Source organism: Marasmius oreades, chromosome 4 (genome assembly GCF_018924745.1).
Source record: "Marasmius oreades isolate 03SP1 chromosome 4, whole genome shotgun sequence".
In the NCBI taxonomy this organism is placed as follows: domain Eukaryota; kingdom Fungi; phylum Basidiomycota; class Agaricomycetes; order Agaricales; family Marasmiaceae; genus Marasmius; species Marasmius oreades.
In genome coordinates this window covers 1,280,470-1,301,451 of record NC_057326.1, presented here as the reverse complement: position 1 = coordinate 1,301,451, position 20,982 = coordinate 1,280,470, and the positions used below count along the sequence as shown (strand labels likewise).

The window sequence follows — 20,982 nt, the reverse complement described above, 5'->3', positions numbered from 1 at the left end:
CCTATTAGATTCCGGCTTTGCCGCTGATGTTTTACTTAGTATTGTATACAGATTTTTTGATTTTGCGTAGGCGGTGCGTAGCTGTCATCTTCAATGGACTAGTTCCTGGTCAATTTGATGAACCTCACGATCCAACCCGTTCCCGTTACCATCAAGTCAACAAATCTACTTTAGCGGCTGAGCGGTGAGTTTACAAACGATGTCCTGAACCTGCATGGGTGTACTACTTCCATGGAATCCTGGAAGACTTGTCTCGTATGAGGAATCATACCACCGCCCGATGTTGAGCATGTGTTTGTTCGATTTCCTGGATCTAAACCAAACCTAAACCTTTACATATAACGGACACTGCTTTGTACGTCAAATAAAATATGAACCAGCGGAAAATTGGAATGCTTTCTGCTCAATCTACAGTGGAACAGGCCTGGCATATTTTTCATAGAGAATGCTCAATCATCCACTATTTGGTTCTAGAGAAGCTACCTGCCTGCTTCAGAAAATGCGCGTTTGATCGACGTGCACGGAAAAATCGCTTAAGCTTGCGATCAACGGAAGCGTATCTTATTGTAGACCACCACCACCACCATCCTCAGCCTGCAAGCTCGCCGAGGACAGGTCCTCGCAGCTTCTTTGCTATGTTCTCTCCTTTACTTTTCTGTTTCTTGGTCTTCGGATCTACATTCACGTTCGCAAGAGTAATCGCAAGCATCCCGCTTGACAATCAACTTCCTGGCATTGCTCGTGTTGGCCAATACTATAACTGGACGTTCTCTCCCAACACATTTACTTCCACCTCGTCTATCTTTCGCTATACCGCCTCGCCCTTGGTGGAATGGCTCTCTTTTGATCCTACCACGCTTTCGCTGTATGGAACGCCTACGGACAAAGACAAAGGATTTCCAGATGTCACTATCACAGCGTACGATTCGGATTCTTCAGCTTCATCGTGGTGCAATATCTACGTGACCGACGCTCCTCCGCCGGCTTTAAACATAACGTTGGAAAAACAGTTCCATGCCGGAAACCCGTCATTGTCGTCTGTTTTCATCCCCTCTTCCGAGTCTACTTTCGCGCGTTTCGGAGAACCCACGCTTCGAATACCGTTCGGATGGTCCTTCAGCATCGGATTTGACAGCCTAACATTCACAAATGAATATCAGAATGTTCGATACGCCGTTCTACAAAGAGATGGCTCACCGCTTCCGGGATGGATGAAGTTCTCGATGACGAGCATTACCATAGACGGTGTTGCGCCTCGTGAACATGACTTTGGGTTCCCTCGCACTATTCATCTAAGTCTACACGCTACCGATCGATCAGGCTATACCGCTACCACCATTCCCTTTACTGTCGTGGTTGCCGATCATGAGCTCTGCATGGTTGGCGACTCGTTACCCACTATCAACATCACTGCAGGCGATTCTTTCAGCTTTCAACTCAATTCCTTCGCAGATTTTACGGGAGTCAAGCTTGATGGCAAGGACCTTAGTCCGGAAGATATCACCTCCGTCAATATCGATGTATCAGGAAGCGAGTGGCTGCGTTACGACCCTACCAATCGAACGTTATCTGGTGAAGCAAGCATTTACAGTACGGCCCTTCCATTACCTGTTGTTGTCACCGCTTTCAGCCAGACCATAACGACCACTATTCCGATTGCTATTGTACCTTCATTCTTCAACTCTGCTGACCTTGGCACCTTGAACGTCGCTAAGAATGGAAAGGTTCTGTTCGATATTCGTGACCATCTTTCCAACGCCACGGAAGGAAAAGCTATTCTCTCTGTAATCTTTGACCTTCCGGAGGTTGAGAACTACCTTCATCTTGACGATGAAATCTTGAGCGGAACGCTACCTGGTGATTTCCCTGCCTCCGATATCTCTGCAACTTTTACAGCTTACTCTATGACGACTCACTCTACGTCTCACGCACTCCTTCAGATGACTTATCCTTCCAACTCGGGTTACCCCCACCCACCAAGCTTGTCTTCAGCAATCTCAGCTACCCACAAGAAATTGATCCTGGCTTTGAGCATTACCTTTGGCATTGTTGGAGGCATCTGTGGCCTTGCGTGTTGTATGGCCGTCTGTAGGCATTATGCGAGGGTGAAGGATAATGCACTAGAAGGAGAAGAAGGCCAAAGAAACTGGTCTGAGAGAGATAAGCAGTGGTATGGAAATCAAGGGGAGAAGATTGGCTATGGTTGGACCGAATCTGCAAATCCGGATAACATACAGAGAATGGGTTTGGACCTGTCGAGAAGCCCTCAGAGCCCGCGATCTCCTCCGAACTACGGTAATATTGGTCTAGGACTGCGTCGGGTCATGGAACGTAGTCAGTCTGACGTGGACCAAGCGAATACGGAAGGCAAGGTTCACAGTCCTGGTGTCATCAGTAAGCGTGAGTTCATGTCGAAAGTACGGGACACTGTTCGGAATGTCAGTGACCGTTATGCTCGTGTCAAACGCCCACATGGCGGCAGAAGTCAGGGGATCACTATCACGAACATTGGGAAACCAATCCTTCTACACAGGACTCAATCGTCCTCACTCAGAAATGGCTCAAGCCCTTCCACCTCGAACCCTAGCAAGACGCCGACTGACAACGTCACGGTACGCTTCCGTGGTCTCGTTTGTCACTCTTTTCTTACTGACGCCTGCACGCAGACTCCGGCAACTGTCCATTTCGCTCCGCGGCTCTCTCGACATGGTTCCAGTGACTCCACGTCTTCGCTTGAGTCCATTGAAGCACATGCCAACGAAGCCGTCGTTCAAGCCGCGCAGACTGCCAGCAGAGCACCCAGCTTTTCCCAGCAAACCCCACCAGCTCGTCCACGTTTGGTACCGTTCACGAGTGCTACACGGGTCCATGTCTTACAAACGCTGGCCTCCTCTCCAGAGTCTTCGACCGTCTCTTCTATAGGCAGTACACGGGTAACCAGTCAAACTGCGGCTACGAACATGTGGAAAGAAGCCGCAGACGCTCCTACTCAGGCTATTACTCAGAGCGGTAGTGGGGATGAGTTGAGTGAGGGTATGCACTTTGTGCGTGCTTTGGGAGCAGATCAGGCTCCGGAGGCCCATCCCTCGACTCTGACTGTGTCTACCAATTTCCGGTCATCCTTCTCGTCTCTCGATTCTTCCACTCACGGTCACGGATCTGAGGGAAAAGTAGTGCGGATGATAGTTCGAGTAGGGGAGCAGTTCAAGTTCCACGTTCCTCTGGTAGGCGAGCGCAAAGAGTCCAGGGGACTAGAAGCGAAGTTGATGTCTGGAAAGAGGTTGCCTGCTTTCCTTCGGGTGGATTACGGTAACGGAACAAACAATGTGGAGTTTTACGGGCTGCCTGGGGTAAAAGATTTCGGTGACCTGGACATCCGAGTTTGTGTTAAGGGTGACCGTGAGGGAACCTGTCTTGCTCGGGTGCTTTTACAGATCGTGAGGAGGAGCTAGTCTCGGACGTTTTGGATTTGAATAGCTTAAGCTTCAATCGGACTTTCTCTTAGAAGATACCTATAATACGATACTTGCTACCTCTACTTCTACCTCTTCGTAATGTGTACTACCCAACTTGATACCTCTGTGTATTCAGTTCTAGATTTGTATTTGTTCTACTGTTCTACTACATTGTACAGCCTTATTATTCCGTATACAATTATTCCAGTTATCGTTATATGCATCCAGAAAAGGGGACTTCACGTCTTTAGACTAGGGCTTGTGCGGCTTTCATAGACCCGTACAAACCGTGTTGTTCTCCCAATCCATATGTCAGTGTTACGACCTCAAAGATGCTACTGTTGATTTCGAGCTGAGTAGGGAAGAAACCATACTTTAGACGACATCGTCCATGAAGATCAGAGAAAATATGCATACTAATGATATAACATCCTCCAGCAGGTGCGCTTGACCCACGATCATCCCAACACCAGAATCATAGTTGCCATTAACTATATGAACGTGAAAACGATCTAGAAAAAATATCACTAGGCGGTCAGTTGCGTGGAGTAAAACGGGTTGAGAACTCAAAACTAACAATAACTTGGTTGATAGTGTATGAACAACCGCAAGCCGCCCTTGCCTATCGCCCATCGATCACCTGTAACTTTGTAGGCTTCATCTCGGATATTCTTCAAAAGTTGAACGTGCTCTCCACGCAAGTCCCGAAGGCTCCGTAATCGGGGATCGCGGACGATCGCAACGAGGTAAAGGCTACCGATGGTATGTAGATCCCACTTCATGTCGGGAAGGATGATGACCTCTTCGGAGGCAAAAAGGATTTTGTCCTGTTCAGCACGACCTTCAAGGATTTCGGTCACCCTGCAAAAGAGTTATCAAAGGAAATGAGTGGATTGGTCATGGGCTTTGCGTACCATTGTGTACGTGCAGCAGGAAACCTGGAGATGAATGGTTCAACAATGTGTTGGTATAGGGCTGGCGTTTCCTGGACAAGAATAGACAGTTGTTTCGAGTACTGGGAATGTGGGCGATACGAACAATCTTGAAACGGGGCTCACGCGGTGTTTACGCAAAAATCCATACCTTCTTGACGTGTACTTCAGTCGCTGGACAGACGATATTGATCTTTACGTCCCCGTGTTGTTTTTGCATTGAAACAGTTGGCGACATCCATCCTGAAAGCCAAGAGTACTATTGACCTCACAGTCAACGTGAGCACAAGGAGGTGTCGTAAATTTGAAGACACACGATATCCGTTGACCCTAGGAGTCTTGTTCCAGATATCAGAGCGACGGCATCATCTGGGTGGAAAAGTTCTTCGGCACATCCTGTTACGAACGCTGTTTTTTCTAGTCGAACGATGGCTTGCAGACGTTCATCTGAGTTCAAAATGGTGGTCTCTGATCGTTGAAAATCAGCTCGTGTGAATACATTGCATGAACAAAAGCACAGACTATCGGCCCATGAACCTGGAAGAGTTCCAAGGAGAGTAAGACGGCATTTTTCAGGTTCTGAAAAGAACTACATTCGCAAGACATTACTGTGCGGCTGAGGGACCGACCGTCGTTCAGGATCCTAGTCAGCTTGAAGAACTTTAATAGAGCGGGAATGCTTTCGGAGACAGTATTCATTGCGTGGATGTCGGCCTCGGAGTCGATAACGAGTCGACAACCTAGCTAGCTGATGTTGGGATGATGAATCCAATTATACTGCGTGTGAATAGTCGAATTCATCAACGGTATCTTATGGTCTCCATAATTAACGTCCATGAACGCGAACTAATGGAACAAGACGACGGCTAAAGACTGGGATAATCGACATTCTACAGCTCTCCGCGTTTCTAACGCAAAACTGCTAACTGCTATCGTGTCCGTATATGATAAAAAGGGCAACATCCTTCTATGACTTCCAGATGAGAATTGCGAGGGATCCGACGTAAAAGTAAATGAAATGCTTCGTTTCTAGACCATGCATGCAATCAGAACGAAGTGAAAAGAGTGTAGGGGGAGGAGGGTGGGGATGCAGTAAGGAAACACGTTGAAAACAACATCTCACCATGTGTAACATAGCTCCCAAAATTCTTTCCGACGACTACGTGCCATGTAGGACCGTGCCTTCGGTCAAACTCCTTCTTGATCTGTGCGGCAATGTCCTTCTCTATGTTGTATTTTTCCAGCGCTGCTGAAGCAATATCGACGCTTTCCTGCTGCATTTCTTCGCTCATGTCGACATTCTTTATTATCGCCTTGGGTGCAACAGCCCCGTCGGTAGCACCTCGTGGGCCCGTGCTGGTGTCGGTGGATGAAGAAGTTGGCGCGTCGAGTTTTTCGGCCATTAAGACTCTGGCGAAAAGCTGGGAAATGAACCAATGAGTTGTATGATTCTCTGAATTTTATAGGCGAAAAATGCGTTACCCTGAAGTGGTGTGATGCGGAAAGTTAATGAAACGGAAAGGTGTAAGTAAGAGAATCTCAATCGTAACCGTTTCGAGGTAAAGCGATGAATGCAGGCACGTGGCCATGAACGCGCGGTTAGGCATGCAACCGCGCGTTGGATTCACAGCATCCCCCATGTTCTGGCTGGCTGCTGCACATGCTGCCTCTCTTATGATCTCACACAATTTGCCTATCGATCTTTGCCAACTTCTCGGTACCAATTCTACCTGTATTCATCCACAAAGGTCGTCTCCCGAGCTCTCCTATTCCGCGCTAAGTAAGCCACTGGACTTGACGTCAACAGAACTAATACGTCAGTTCAGTTCAGTTCACAACCACCTGGACAAGCCTTATGCCCCTTGTCTCGGCAGAATCATCCCCCGATTTATCGCGTAGAAATACTCAGTGGGACTGAAAAAGCTCGAATGTGAGCTCAAACCTAGCTGTTGATCAGATTCATAAGGATGCATACAACCCTCCTTGTTCTTGATCACAGAAGTTACGCGCCGTATGCCAGTTTATCAATTCATTGGACTTAATCTCATCCTCGTGTTCAACTTCGGATACATCCTGCGCCGTATGCTCCTCGAGAGTTCTCCCGACTTGGCTACAGACCCTTGCCCTGCAGAACCTCAGGAGAGTGGCACAGGTGGGCGATGTTCAACCCGTCAATTTCTTGGGGAATTTGGTTCATGCTTGACATAGGCCGCCCTTTCTACAACGCGATTTTAGGCTCTTCTACCGCAATACTCACGTTGGTTCCCGCTTCTAGTCCATTTATCTTCCGTCTCCTTACGCACGGACATCACGGAGACTAGACTACTGGAAATCAAATTTCTCAGTGCGTTTCCTCGTGTTCCCCATGGGCATTCGATCTCGGCCATCACAATGAGGCCAGCAAGGTCTTAAAAAAAGGTAAAAGCCTCCGCTCGGCGTTGCACTTGAATACACACAGATAAGGAATATGATATGACTTGCCACAGGTTATGTCTCAAAAGTTGTTGGAATAATTCCAAGCCCTCATTGGCGACCCTACAAACAACCTCAACACATGCAAAATTTATGATTTCATTTCCTCAAATTTTTAGCGAGTTCAACCGGAATAGTATGAAACGCTAGGTGTTCAACTACGCGTATGAATGAATCTAGGTGCTTGAATTTGATGGGGAGGCAGCCTACCGACCTCATCTATTAATTTCTCATTGGTATCTAGGTTTGGGCCTCACATTATCCCACTTTGACTCGACCTCGTGCGAGTGATTCAACAGTTTTCGACGTTTACTAAATGACTATTTGCATCGATCAACAATCAGGACATATGCAACCACGACCCCAAGTACTCAAATTCATTCATCTGCAGTTGATGCGCGGTTGGAAGGTGACCTCTTCCCGTAACTCCAAGGATGGCCATTCTCACCGTTGAGTGACTCTTTGGGTGCAGCAGTGGGACACGAAATTGCTCCAAATATCCTCCGAGTCAACTCCTTCAGTTTCATGACGTCTTCTTCACCCACTTCATTTTCGGACGGGAGGAGGTGCATACATATTAAGACCTGGCGCGTATTCAGACACTTCTTGGTTATCAAGACGGCACCATTCTGTATCGATGGGTTGACTGAAGCTGAACCCGAACAATGTTGTAAGTCGGCTTGCACAATTATCAAAACGATTCTCCTCAGGAACGAGAAATGAAGGTAGGCAGTGAAGTCATGTGCTTGCCAATCTGAAGGACTGATAATACGGCCATGTATCTACGTCTTGATCAAACCGAGGGTGTCAATTGCAAAGCTATGTTCTGCCGGTGCCTTTTCCTTTCTGAACCTCTACATGGGCTTCAGCCTTCAACACCCCATCCTTTAATCGTGCAGCCTGCGAGTTTGCTTCTTAGTGTTTGAATCAGGTACAGCATTCCTTCCCACCGTCGTCGAAGTTATTATTTATCGCGGCTGCAGCGACTGTTCCGAGTCGTGAAGTAATTTGAGAGGGAATGCGGTGGTGGTATGTAACGCCTGCTAGTCAGCTGATCATCATCAGGGAAATGTATGGCAGATCATCGGCCAGATAGATAGAGTGATAAATCACGCGTAATGAGATATTTGATGCACGAAATCGACACTGGATACACTGACGAGTATGGGGACAGCAAGGTGTCAACTTCGATTGAGGCCGCATTGCCACCCGATTGCTGCAACTGGCACGACGTCTAGAAAAGTTTGTCTCCCAGCTATTTGAGTTCGTTATCGAGGAAAGGCCGTATCTCGATTGGATACATAGTATCGATATTTCTATAAAAAATTTTCAGCTTTGATATTTATGGTGACGTGATTTTGATCTGGGGAGTGACAGGCGCTCATAATGCGCTCATGCACATGCCGGTTATGCGGATAATTCCCTTACCGGACGATATAAGTGCCTCGCTCTTCCCAAATCCCTTTTCACTTCGAAGACCATGACCCCCTCGACATCGGAATGGAAACCCAAGCGTAACTTCGAGGAAGGCAAGTGCTCCGATTTCCCGAAGTCAGTAAAATATAACTTGTTGCAGTGGAGAAGCTTTTGTGTATGGAAGGTTCGCCATTGGAGATGGAAAAGCGGGTGAGTACGCGCTATGGTTGATCATGCACATTTCTGAAAAAAGCTCGACTACAAGGTTATTCGGGGAACAGTGCAACGCGTTTACAAGAATATACCTCCAAATGTCAGGGCGTTTTTCCTTTACAGCATGCAGTTGCATGAGAATAAGACCTGTGTCGTCTTTGAACAAGAGCGGTTGACCTATGGAGAGATAATGAAACATGCTATTCATGCCGCAGGGATACTTCACGATGTTTATGGTATCGTGAAAGGTGCGTCTCATGTGGTTGCCTTTTCAACACAGTGACCACTCAGTATATTGATTGTTGAATTCCCCAGGTGACCGCGTTGCTATATGTAGCCGCAACTTTCCAGACTACCTCGTTATCTTCTGGGCCATTCGTCAGTACTTTGAGACCCGTACGCTTCTTATCGAAAGAATCTCATTTTTAGTGACTCAGATGTCCTTGGTGCTGTTCCTGTTCTGGTCAACGCGTATGTTCCAAAAGCTCTACATGAAAAGTCTGTTAATTTTCTCAGAACTTAGTTGGCTTCCTGTTGAGCCGTTACATGACTGCCTGAAACGTACCAAAAACAAAGTGATCTTTGTCGACCCCGAACGAGCGGAGAGGATCAAATCAATCGTACCCGAATTCAGAGCAAAGAGTAATACCCCCTTTGTTGTGCTTCAAGATCACGAAGGGAAGGGGCCTTGGCCCGGAATGGAACCTTGGTCATCAGTGCTCAAGAACTACAGCGGTGATCCCGAAAAGGTCTTTGTGAAAGACCCGCAAATCCTTCCAGAAGACGACGGAATGATAGTCTTCACTTCAGGTTCTACAGGGCTCCCGAGTAAGTGTAAATCGCAACATTCCTTCAAACTCTAGATTATATAATTCATCCAGAGGGCGTCCTTTTATCCCAAAGATCTTATCTTACGGCAATAGGCAATGTAAAAGGAAGGCCGTTTTTTCAGATTCGCATATTGACGCACACGATGTAGGCATTGGCTAGTCGTGGTAGAGCTGCACTCCGCCGTGGAGAGGACGTCCCTTTCCCTCCTCCGGTAGAAGGCCCTCAACCAGGACTCTTGTTACCTACACCTCTTTTCCATACTACGGGAACATCGCTTATCGTAAGTGATTTTCCCCTTAGCTGCCTCCGCCGTGCAAACTGAACTATCTCTGGCAGATTATAACTGCAGTAGGCGGAATGAAGATGGTTTTGATGCGGAAATGGGATGTCAAAGAAGGTACTTCCTATTGCTGACCGTCACAAAACGACACTGATCCTTAAACGTCTTCGGAAGCTATTCGGTGTGTTTCAAAAACCTGTTTTTTGATTAATAGCTCAGCAGTGACCCTAGCTTACTCAAAGCTGAAAACATTATCGCCGTTGGAGGGTGGGTATAGCGACTTCGGCAATCAACGCAAACTCAGTTTTAACAGCGTGCCTTCCACGATAGTTGACCTGGTGGAGGGTGGAGGAGAAGGATTTCCGCTACAGAGTGTCATGCTTGGTGGAGCTCCCGTGTCTACATCCATTTCTCAGAGAGCCAAAGCTGCCTTCCCGGGATCGGTTTTGTGCGTCTTGCCACTACACACTCTTGACACCATGACAAGTATCTCCCGTAGCACTAACAGACAGTCTGTAGGGCTCAGGCGTACGGACAAACAGAGTGCAATGCAACGGCTGTTGCTTTTAGTGCGTATTCGTGTCTTCTTGCTGATATGGTTTTTGAACCAAGGGTTTGCCAGCCGGCGAAGACTTTGAAGCCCGGCCCACTGCCTGGTATGTATTTAACTCCCTTCGCAAAATTACCGGAAGGTCCATCTGAACCGCCGTTCAAATCCTTTGAAGCGGTCGCGCCATGCCCGTCAATGATATCATCATCATGAAAGACGAGGTAGAATGTGCTACCGGTCAAGCAGGCGAGATATGGATCAGGGGCCCGAATGTGATGAACGAATATTGGGATGATCCTGGTGAGTGTATGCAACCAAGTTACTGTCCTCTCATCTAACAATCATTTTAGTTGCTACATCAAAGGTGACACTTCGTCCAAGCGGGACCACTATTGTTCATTGATTATTACTAGACTATTACGAAGGATGGCTGGCTCAAGACTGGTGATATCGGATACGTCGACGAAGAGGGCTTTTTATATGTCAAAGATAGATTGAAAGACATCATTATACGTGGTGGGGAGAACGTCGTGAGTATCTCTTACTGAATTTTGGTCCGCTAAGAATCGCCTGATACACACATGGCGAAAGGACTCCGTTATGATCGAGAATGCTCTGTATAGAGATCCTAGAATATTGGAAGCAGCTGCAGTGGGAGTACCAGACCATCGATTAGGTGAGCTGGTCACGGCCCTGGTTACGCTCAAGCCAGCCTACAGAGGCAAGGCCGAAGTTACTGAAACTGAGTTGATGGAGTTGGCTCGGCAATAGTCAGTATATTGCCCGCCATGAACTTGTGATATACTAATTTGTTGCGAAAGTCTTCCGCACTTTGCAATCCCGGTCATGATCCTCATCCAAGAGGGCGACTTCAAGCATACACCCTCCGAGAAGGTCATCAAAACTGAGCTTCGTAAAATCGCAGCTGCAGAATGGGAGAAGCGCAAGGCTATGGGATCTAGTAAGCTCTAGTATAATTAATACTTACTAGATGGAGGTGTTTCAGAGTGCGTTACTTAATTCCAGAGTGTACAACTCAACTTTCCACACCGTACGCCTTCATATGCATCAGACGGGAAAGAGATCTCGTGCATCCACAATTGGCATATTTATAAATCTCCATAATCTCCCATAGTCCAACAACCCTAGTGAATCACACGTGGTGAGTACAGATATGCACGGAATGTGTGAGAGGTGGGGGAGGGGATATCAAGAATACAAAATGGCCAAGCCTAGTAAATAAGAAGTTGATGCTGTCAACCTAATATACGAGTGTAGAACCTACCAAAGTAGTACTATGCTGGTGGAGGTGACACCGGCTCCTCCTTAAACGGAGTCGATAATTTTTGTTTTTCGATCGCCTTCTCTACGTCCGCAAGAAAAGCATTGAGCTCCTTTGGGAAATAGAAAAATGTCAGGATAATTCAAACACCGGACGTGTGATACCACACTCACCGCGTTGTTGGGCTCAAACGCTAAACCAACTTGCAAAGCATCTCTTGCATCAGTGGGCCGGTCAAGTCCCATAAGTGCTTTTCCTTTCCTGAAGTGGCCCTTGCTCCAGTTCCTACGTATTATGATGACAGTGTCTGCATCGGCAAGTGCAGAGATGTAATCGCGAGACTCGCAGTAAGCTGCAGAACGGTTTGAAATGATGGCGGAAAGCTCTTCTCGCATAAATTGATTGGCTTCCCAAGGAGGCCTTTGCACTGCAATAGAAGCTGCCATCGTGTAACGACCTATCGCCTGAGTGTGTTGTCCAAGTTTATAGAGTTGCTGCATGGGTGAATCAGTAGACGGAGCGCAATCCTAAGTCAAGGTTACATACGTTTCCTTCCTCTTTCGTGGTATTTATTGCAATGGATAGGTTTTTCGAAACGACGTTCGCAGGAGGCGGAGCAGTCAAAGTAGGGTGTTGATGGAGGAGTTTTGCGAGACGATTGAGGTTAGTGTAATCATGGTCACATTCCTTGCATTTTTCGAGTTTGTGGGGTTCACAAACTACAGAAGGAATATCGTGAAGAACTTCTAGATTGACTGGTTTGAAGTCGGCGTCAATGAGGGCCTGTAATGCAGGATCGGCCGTCGGCATGGCCACTTGCTGGGGTCCATGATTATGAGAATGAGATTCATCTCCGTGACTATGAGAATGAGATTCGCCGGGAGCGTGGCTATGAGAATGCGACATTGTGGTAACAGAGAAAACCACGTCGCAGTCCACGTCCGTCGCGTCTTTGACTTCGCACGTGCTCGTGGGAGTCTTTGCTGAGTAATGAGTGGTTTTCCTGTGCTCCGTCAAGCGTGGAGAAATTTTCTTTCTTACCCTCTTACCGTCACTTACGACTGGTTTTACTCTTTCTTACACTCAAAAAAACAATTACTTTTTCTTTACTTGTTGCTCTAATATGACTAATGCACTCATAAATGGCTCAGCAGGTATCGAGAGCAAATTCGGTATGTCACTTTTCTTTTTCGTTGGATCTGGGTTGCTGACGTTTCGACGATTTTTATCCCAGAGTCTCTCAATCTCTCGAAATCGGCCTACGTCCCACCTCATTTGAGAAATGCGCAGCGGGCTGCTTCCTCTCCCAATCTCTCCAATGGGTATGTCCTGTCATGTGTTGTGCCCTTGGTGACGTTCTTACCCCTTTCATGAGTAGAAACGGCTGGAACGATTCCCGCAGTAATACACCCTCTCGTTTTGAGCCCAGAGGCGGCTCCCCCTTTTCCAATAGAGGCAGAGATGGAGGTGCCCCCCCCAACTCTCGTGGAGGTGGTGCAACGCACACCAACAACTGGTCTGGGAATAACAGTAATGGCAGATGGGCCTCTCGCGATGATCAACCTCGCGAAAACGCTATGTATGGCTACGGAGTATGGAAAGACGGCCATCACGTAGTCGGCCAGCGTAACATGCGTATTGAGAAGGAAATATACGGCGACGCCACAGATCCTTCCAAACAACACACTGGTATAAACTTCGAAAAATATGATGACATTCCCGTCGAGGCTACCGGCGCTGGCGTTCCTGAGCCAGTTACGTCCTTTACTAGCCCGCCTTTGGACCCAGTTCTACTGGAGAATATTGGATATGCCAGGTACGCAACACCAACGCCCGTACAAAAGTATTCCATCCCTATTGTTGCAAATGGACGGGATTTGATGGCATGCGCTCAGGTACGGTGTTCATATTTCCTGAATGTGTGACATTCTCATTGGTGTTTCTGTAGACTGGTTCGGGAAAAACAGGTGGCTTCCTATTCCCCATATTGTCTGCCTCATTCAGCAACGGACCCCGTCTCCCACCTGCCGACAGCGCCCCAACTTACGGCCGTTCTCGCAAAGCTTATCCCACAGCGCTTATCCTCGCGCCCACCCGTGAACTCGTTTCGCAGATTCACGACGAGGCCCGCAAGTTTGCTTACCGATCTTGGGTTCGACCGGCGGTCGTATATGGCGGTGCGGATATCTCCCAGCAGATGCGTCTGATCGAACGCGGCTGTGATCTCCTCAGCGCCACTCCTGGGCGTCTTGTGGATCTCATTGAACGTGGCAAGATCAGTCTTGCCAATATCAAATATCTTGTTCTTGACGAAGCCGATCGCATGCTTGATATGGGTTTCGAGCCACAGATCCGGCGAATTGTGCAGGAGGAAGACATGCCTAGTGTCCAGGACCGTCAAACCCTCATGTTCTCCGCGACATTCCCTAGGGACATCCAGATTCTTGCCAGAGATTTTTTGAAGGATTACGTCTTCTTGAGCGTTGGGCGCGTGGGTAGCACGTCTGAAAATATCACTCAGAAGATCGAGTACGTTGAGGACCAGGATAAGCGCAGTGTGCTACTCGATATCCTAGCTTCAGACAAGGAGGCCCTCGGATTGACTCTCATCTTTGTCGAGACGAAGAAGATGGCAGACTTGCTCAGCGATTTCCTCATGGGTAACAGCCTTCCAGCCACTTCTATTCACGGTGACCGCACTCAGCGTGAACGCGAGAACGCTCTTCACACCTTCCGAACCGGACGTACCCCTGTTATGGTCGCTACCGCGGTTGCCGCTCGCGGGCTCGATATTCCCAATGTCACTCACGTCATCAACTATGACTTACCTTCCGACATCGACGACTATGTTCACCGGATTGGCAGAACCGGTCGTGCCGGTAACACTGGTGTCAGTACCGCTTTTTTCAACAAAGGAAACAAGAATATTGTTCGCGATCTCGTTGAGCTCTTGAGAGAGGCGAATCAAGAAATTCCCAACTGGCTTGAACAGTCAGCTCATGAAACATCGTTTGGCAGCTCTTTCCGCGGTCGTGGCCGTGGAGGAGGAGGACGTGGAGCTCGTGGTGGTGGTCGTGACTACAGAACCGGCGGTGGTGGCGGTAGTGGTGGTTCTGGTGGAAGTTATGGTGGCTACGGCGGAGGAGGGTACGGCGGAGGCGGAGGCTACGGTGGGCGTACTTCATCCTATAGCGGTGGTCCGTCCTACGGTGGTGGAGGCTATGGTGGAAGTGGATACGGTGGTGGAGGTGGTGGAGGTGGAGGCAACAATGGGTGGTGGTAAAGGACCCGTTCTCCTGGCAGTTCGCTGACTGCATGCCAGTCAGGCGTTGACAAGCCCAGAAAAAAAAACATGATTAACCTATTCCTCTTTCACGTTGACCCTATGCCGACCTCATGATTTTCCATCACTCGATCTTCGACTCTAATGCGCTGCTCTCAATAACGACCATATCGCCGACTTTGTCTCCATGCTGCTCGTCAAATCAACCTGCTATACAATGCTATCTCCCAAGAACCCACAGCACTTGTACTCTTTTATGTATCCATACAAAAGGCGTACAACCCTAATTTCCTTGATCGCACCAAAACATACAATATCGACATCACGAATGTAATGCTTCTCAAGAACGTTAGACGTGGGGAGACGTGAGTACCAGCATGTCATCTTCTATATTCGTTTCCTTTTCTCGTATCATCGTCTATCTCCATATCAGTCTGCTTCGTTGTCGCGATACATATACTGCACATATTATACCCATTCCCATGACTTCTTTCATTACATGTATTCGTCACTAGTATTGCGTCGCGGATTTTTTAGACTGGTATACCCTACTTTTCCCTCTTAGACAGGGCACGAGACAATTGTTTTTAGAGCATCGCATCGCATTCACATCTGTAATACTAGAGTCTGCAATCGAGGACTTTTTATATTAGTTTTTCCACGAAATGAAATGTCTTCAGATGGAGATGAAAGTCGGTGAAATAAAATTATAGAGAAACTGCCATAAATGTCATGACTCGTGGCCATCACGCGAAGTCGCCTTCAAGCCTCTTACCGTATGTTTGCGTTATCTCAGATTCGACCCAGACCCTTTGGGAGCAATGATGTTCCAGCGATTTTAATGCGAAGCTTGACCACCAATCGAGCACACAAGCATAGAAGACTTGGTGGAGGTATTCGAGAGGACAGACCCACTCCATCTCAAAACGCGCAACGAGTACGTCTCTCAAAAACAATTTCATGGCTTCTACGGCATGGCGCAGAAGGAAACGGACTTCCCATTCGGTCTGATGGTTTTGTAAAGGTGAAGGACTTGGTGAGTCGAATAACTCTCACACACTTTCAATCTCTCGCTACAGATATCTTGACTATGTACACAGCTGAAAACGGCAGAACTACGCGAGTTGGATTTTACGACACTTGAAAAGGTGGTTGAGATGGATGAAAAACAACGTTTCACAATTTCATACGAGCCACATACAGGGGCACCAGGATCGTCTTCGCAACTGGAACACTGGTGGATAAGGGCGAATCAAGGGCATTCGTTGACAGTGAATACATGTCTCTTCCGTTTGGAAGAGTATTATGCTGAAAGAGACTCATTTTAGAGCGTTGTTGACCTTGAACTTAAACGGCTCAAATCTCCGGAGGATGTGCCTATGGCAATACATGGAACATCAGCACAGGCTTGGAAAACAATAGGTGAGTTTTTTCAACGGCTCACCGCGTTATTATTGTTCAAAAGCAACGCAGCTACCGAAGGTCTATCGAGAAAGAGTCGTAATCACATACATCTAGCCCAAGGCCTGATAAAGGACGGTATCATCAGTGGTACGACTGAGTATCAGAGACAATGCTCGAAGGCGCTGATGTTATGATTCTTATAGGCACTCGGAGTGGGGTAAGAGTCCTAATTTATATCGACTTGGAAAAGGCCATGTCCGATGGCATTAAGTTCTATCTCTCATCGAACGGTGTCGTCTTGACGGAAGGTGAAAATGGCATCCTGAAGCCGAAATACTTTCGCAAAGTAGAGACTCTTCGGAAGACCTATCAGCCAATGCCTGGATGGGAAGGAAATGTTGATGACAACGAGAGGATCCAGGATTTTGTTAATGGCACAGATGAACCCCCTCCTGTGACCAGCGCCAGGCCTCCAGTCAAACCCACCCCGCAGACGAATAATGGGCCACATAAGATTCAAGATGGCATTACATTCCTGTAGCGAAAAAAGGACGGCTAGCGAGAAGTATTGTTGGGTCCATGTCGAGAGTTTTACTAGAAGCATGTGTTCCGGTTTTTCATGACATACAGACCCTCACCCTCACCGTAACGCTTTACCAGCGAGAACTGGTGGAATAGTTCGGGTATCAAGGCCACGAGTTGTTACTTTTCGGATCGTTTCCGTGGCGGATCCCTCGAGAACACCAAGCGGTATTTATACTTCGTCGAGACGTTCAATGAATGTTCCTCAGTGTGGATCTTGGCAAGATTTTGAGGTAGTATAATCGACAGCTAGCCGTCCCAGAAAGATCAATTAAAGCTATCTTAGATGTATCGATGTGCGAAGTCACAGACTGAATATATGATAAAAAGAAAAAACTATCTGAGGAGATGTTACATCAAATCAACAAAAAAATACAACATGAACGAAGAGAATCGTAACGGGGAAGGTAGTTGAGAAAAAGGAGAGCAACGGCAAGAAGCATGGATTCAAGAAACTAGTAGATGTACTTAATGTATCGAACCGATTCGAGGACCTAGACAAGGAAAGAGAGGGAAGAATAATTGGACCAAGGGGTAAAGGCAAAAACATAGGATGGATAGGCAATGGGTTGGCAGGCAAAAAACAAGAGAAACAAAGAGGAACGAAGTAAATGGACTTTCAAAAGTCGTAAACAAGTGCGATTGATTAAAGATGGTAAACGAATTCACAATTAGGTTCCAGGACGACAATTCGTGCCACCATTCCTGATTACTCTTCATCCAACTCATCATCATCCCCACTTGATCCTCCCGGGCTTCCGTGATGTGCCAGCATCTGCTTTTGTTGTTGAACATGTTGCTTGGCTTTTGAATTCGAATTGGTCATGTTATTGTTAGTATTCGCATTGTTTCCCCCCAGGTTTCGAGCGCGTTCGCGGTCTCGTTTCTTGATCTAAAGCAAAAATGTAAGCATTGAGGCAAGCACAGGTCGAGGGAGAGCTACCATCTTCGCGTATACCAACCCACAAGCGTTACACAAAGTTCTAGGACCTAAAGGCCCACGCCGCCACTCAGGCGTACTCGTCGCTCCACACCCTAAACATTTCTGACCTTGTGCTGAACTCGAATGACTAGTCATTATGGTGGTGTTTGTAGTCGGAGTAGTGGACATTATGCCGACCATGGGCATTCCATCCTGTTGCTGGTGTTGCTTGGGGGACTGCGACTGCGACTGAGAGACAGGAGATTGTGTAGAGTTGTGTGTAGCAGAGTGGCCATGCGCAGGGTGTGAGGAAGCTTGATTGCCGTGGCTGTGAATGTTGTCCTCGGTTTCATTGGATTTCTGCGAAAAGAAGCGAAACACAGTCAATCAAACAAAGACATAGCGAGGAAGACAGCAAAATGCACACACCCTCTTTATCCCGTGCGTCAGTGTCTGATTCACATAACCATTCCCGTTCCTCTCAACCCCGTCATTCCACTGACCTTTTTTTGACGGCGGAGCACCAATTTTCCCCAAACTCGTCAAGGTAGGAGTGATAGAGGTAGTTGGAGTGTGCAATGGCGGCTGGACTTGAACCGGTGACATCAAACTCGTTGCGTTATTCGACGGTTGATTGGTATCATGGCCTTGACTGGCAGCAGCTCCCTCTAATATCTGTGCAGCATACGTCGCCACATTGACCAACTGATCCAACATGTCGGGTTGCAGTGCCACGGTGTGCGAGAAATTGAGGTTTTCCTTCATGAACTTCATGTTTTTAAGTAGCTTTGTAAGTATATAGTTAATAAACGGAGGTTATAAACGGCAAACAAGAGCAACTCACTGTACCAAAATCCAAATCCATATCCATACGGGTCGGTGTAGGAGTAGATGCCTGACTATGTGTAATGTGGTCTTCTGAGTATTGCTGAGTCTGCTGACTATGTGGCTGTGGATGTTGCGGTGTCAGTGGTTGACTATGATGATGCGGTTGATGGTGCAAGTGCGACTGTGAAGGCGGCGGACCCTGAGGATGCGAGATTGCACTATTGATCGGCATAGTTAAGATGGCGCTAGGGGATAAAGTCTGTGTCTGTTGTTGGGACGAATTTGGATGCGAAGAATGCCCGTGGCCATAGCTATGCGCGGGAGGCGGATTATTCAAGAGATTCGAGGGGTGTGTACTAGTGGGAGGAGGATGAGGGTTATGTTGTTGTTGATGATGCGCTTGCGTCGTCGTGGTATTTGGATTCATAGGTGGTGGTCGCGGCTGCTGTTGCTGCGACTGCGTATGAGCATGAGACGGAAGAGGTGGAGGAAGATGCGACTGAGAATGATAAACTGGGGTCGGGGCTACTGGTCCCGGATTGGTATGCGTAGGTTGCCCTGGATGTGGCAATGGGGCCGGTGGGTGTGACTGAGGGTGTGAATGATGCAACGACGACGACGGTGGGGGAGGAGCATTGTGTATAAGGGAAGAATGTGAAGCGTAGGCGCTCGATGTGGGGGGTGGTGTGCTATGATTAAAGAGCTTCCTGGGTGAAATAGCGGAAATGGGTGAGATATTTGAAGAGAGAGATGATGTTGAAGTGGAGTTTGTGTTATTACGAATTGTCTGATGGGGTACATGTGTATTATGGTGGTTGGAGATATTGCTGCCGGTGTAGTGCGAGTTCTGAGGTTGACCGTGAGTCTGGCCTTGATTATGGTAACTTTGCGAATACGGTGGGGAAGGGTGTTTCGGGGATTCTGAACTCAAGCTTCCAGAGGTAGTGGAGGATGCAGACGAGGGGGGTGGCAACGAACCTACAGGGGACGATAGAGACCCGGATAACGAAGAAGATAAAGACGAGGTCGAAGTTGGAGTAGGCAAGGCCGTTTGAGAGTTTGAAGACAAATGAAACGAGTTTGAAGACAAAGATGACGAGGGCGGATGTGGATGCGACAAGGATGTAGACACATGGTGAGATGGTGACGATGCAGCATGTGAATGCGGAGGAGGAGGAGGCGGATGTGTATACGTCGGTGGCGAAGGCCAGTGATGATTTTGACTTGCGGTTACATGCTGTGGTTGGGGTGCAACATACGTCGAATGTGCACCGCGTTCGGTTATCCCATGTGCTCCTCGAGTATCTACCCCTCCACGAGCCTCCATTCCACCATGACCGCCTCTAGTATCTATTGATTGATGAGTGCCATGCCCGTGCACATGTCCGCGACTACCTCTCAGCACAGAATGGTTGTCATGGTGGATCCCATGGCCAACTGCAGGTGAAGCATTCGTCGCATATCTCGAAACATCTGACATAACAGACAATGTCGGTGACGTTTCCACCGGATTGAACGGGCTTTGAGAAGAAACCGGTGGTGGGTGAATCGGACGTGTTGGCTGCGGGTGATGATGGACTTGGGCATGAGTATGATGCTGCTGGTGCTGAGCAGAGGGAGGTGCAGGGTGACTAGTATGATGAACAGGATGGGACGGTTGTTGTTGATGGTGGTGGTGTTGTTGAGATTGATGTTGCTGATGTTGAGCGGGAGGTTGATGGTCGTACGTATTATGGCCATGGCTTTGACTGTGATGTCCTCCAGCACTTCCGTAGGCCGTCGTCGGCGTTCCCCAGCCATCGTTTGTCGTCGTTGACCATTGCTGATGCTGATGCTGATGCTGATGCTGTGGTGGTGGTCCTGCAGCTGTTCCGGGAGGCGAAACACCATAGGAGTAATGTGTAGTCGAAGATGTATGATGCCCAGGTGCACTTGCATACTGTCCTTGCCCTGCGTGCCCTTGAGGAGAAGGTATAGATGAATGCTGTGACGATATTGACGAATTCGACCTCATTGTTCTCAACGGCGGAGGTTGCTGTTGCTGAGGATAGTCTCCATAATGGCTCGATGCCGTCGGATGGTGTTGATAGTGAGACCCGTGGCTAGGAGCTGCACCTCCAGTAGGGTTGGCAGTCGAATAACCCCCATGATGACCGTGATACATATACCGGCTGTCCGCTGCCATTTGATTCCTTCCCAATGCCCCGTCGACGCGTCCCAATTTTTTTTCCTGTCTCCAAAGTGTCACTGCCCACAATACGATCCTCTAGAAATAGTAGGTATCGAAGAGGGCACTAGAAGGAAATAGAAGAGAATGGTCTTAAGTCGGTCAAAGGGGCAAGAGGGAAAGGAGGACCGAAATAAGCTTTGCGCGCTGGCAGTGAGCACGCTCGCATCCGCAGAGCAGCTCTATTCCCGTAAATTCGGGCCGCGCATTTTGTCCCTGCACCAACAAGAAAACCATTTCTACCTTATGTCAGGCCAAGTGTTTTTTTTTCACTAGGGTTGACTTTTGCGAAATGATACAAGACG

The 20,982-nt window shown here is 47.9% G+C and overlaps 9 protein-coding genes across 9 annotated transcripts; 5 read left to right on the top strand and 4 right to left on the bottom strand.

Moving 5' to 3' along the window:
• Positions 1–574: 574 nt before the first annotated feature.
• Positions 575–3,452, top strand: E1B28_007223 (uncharacterized protein; the record flags this gene model as incomplete). Its single annotated transcript, XM_043151941.1, has 2 exons — positions 575–2,612; positions 2,667–3,452. The coding sequence occupies exons 1-2, from the start codon at positions 636–638 to the stop codon at positions 3,450–3,452; spliced, it is 2,763 nt and encodes a 920-aa protein (XP_043010023.1). The 5' UTR covers positions 575–635.
• A 250-nt stretch (positions 3,453–3,702) lies between these two features.
• Positions 3,703–5,086, bottom strand: E1B28_007222 (uncharacterized protein; the record flags this gene model as incomplete). Its single annotated transcript, XM_043151940.1, has 8 exons — positions 3,703–3,807; positions 3,873–3,967; positions 4,033–4,316; positions 4,370–4,470; positions 4,539–4,646; positions 4,704–4,855; positions 4,910–4,966; positions 5,017–5,086. The coding sequence occupies 8 exons, from the start codon at positions 5,084–5,086 to the stop codon at positions 3,703–3,705; spliced, it is 972 nt and encodes a 323-aa protein (XP_043010022.1).
• Positions 5,087–5,354: 268 nt separating this feature from the next.
• Positions 5,355–5,790, bottom strand: E1B28_007221 (uncharacterized protein; the record flags this gene model as incomplete). The annotated part of the gene is made up of 2 exons (XM_043151939.1): positions 5,355–5,416; positions 5,511–5,790. The coding sequence occupies 2 exons, from the start codon at positions 5,788–5,790 to the stop codon at positions 5,355–5,357; spliced, it is 342 nt and encodes a 113-aa protein (XP_043010021.1).
• A 2,822-nt stretch (positions 5,791–8,612) lies between these two features.
• Positions 8,613–10,552, top strand: E1B28_007220 (uncharacterized protein; the record flags this gene model as incomplete). Its single annotated transcript, XM_043151938.1, has 12 exons — positions 8,613–8,736; positions 8,804–8,866; positions 8,926–8,959; positions 9,012–9,316; positions 9,370–9,416; positions 9,468–9,599; positions 9,656–9,716; positions 9,774–10,047; positions 10,119–10,168; positions 10,222–10,255; positions 10,325–10,449; positions 10,500–10,552. 12 exons carry the CDS (start codon positions 8,613–8,615, stop codon positions 10,550–10,552), a joined length of 1,302 nt encoding a protein of 433 aa, XP_043010020.1.
• Positions 10,553–10,749: 197 nt separating this feature from the next.
• On the top strand, positions 10,750–11,121 carry E1B28_007219 (uncharacterized protein; the record flags this gene model as incomplete). Its single annotated transcript, XM_043151937.1, has 2 exons — positions 10,750–10,919; positions 10,971–11,121. The coding sequence occupies 2 exons, from the start codon at positions 10,750–10,752 to the stop codon at positions 11,119–11,121; spliced, it is 321 nt and encodes a 106-aa protein (XP_043010019.1).
• A 25-nt stretch (positions 11,122–11,146) lies between these two features.
• Positions 11,147–12,375, bottom strand: E1B28_007218 (uncharacterized protein). The gene is made up of 4 exons (XM_043151936.1): positions 11,978–12,375; positions 11,605–11,925; positions 11,435–11,543; positions 11,147–11,294 (listed from the first exon to the last, which is right to left on the bottom strand). Exons 1-3 carry the CDS (start codon positions 12,335–12,337, stop codon positions 11,445–11,447), a joined length of 780 nt encoding a protein of 259 aa, XP_043010018.1. The 5' UTR covers positions 12,338–12,375; the 3' UTR covers positions 11,147–11,294; positions 11,435–11,444.
• A 95-nt stretch (positions 12,376–12,470) lies between these two features.
• On the top strand, positions 12,471–15,397 carry DRH9 (ATP-dependent RNA helicase ded1). Its single transcript, XM_043151935.1, has 5 exons — positions 12,471–12,603; positions 12,666–12,753; positions 12,810–13,326; positions 13,380–14,568; positions 14,650–15,397. Exons 1-5 carry the CDS (start codon positions 12,555–12,557, stop codon positions 14,712–14,714), a joined length of 1,908 nt encoding a protein of 635 aa, XP_043010017.1. The 5' UTR covers positions 12,471–12,554; the 3' UTR covers positions 14,715–15,397.
• A 72-nt stretch (positions 15,398–15,469) lies between these two features.
• Positions 15,470–16,927, top strand: E1B28_007216 (uncharacterized protein). Its single transcript, XM_043151934.1, has 5 exons — positions 15,470–15,750; positions 15,815–15,985; positions 16,043–16,136; positions 16,188–16,265; positions 16,322–16,927. Exons 1-5 carry the CDS (start codon positions 15,493–15,495, stop codon positions 16,657–16,659), a joined length of 939 nt encoding a protein of 312 aa, XP_043010016.1. The 5' UTR covers positions 15,470–15,492; the 3' UTR covers positions 16,660–16,927.
• Positions 16,928–20,851, bottom strand: E1B28_007215 (uncharacterized protein). Its single transcript, XM_043151933.1, has 5 exons — positions 18,467–20,851; positions 18,052–18,408; positions 17,644–17,982; positions 17,370–17,592; positions 16,928–17,316 (listed from the first exon to the last, which is right to left on the bottom strand). Exons 1-4 carry the CDS (start codon positions 20,633–20,635, stop codon positions 17,410–17,412), a joined length of 3,048 nt encoding a protein of 1,015 aa, XP_043010015.1. The 5' UTR covers positions 20,636–20,851; the 3' UTR covers positions 16,928–17,316; positions 17,370–17,409.
• Between the last annotated feature and the right edge of the window lie 131 nt (positions 20,852–20,982).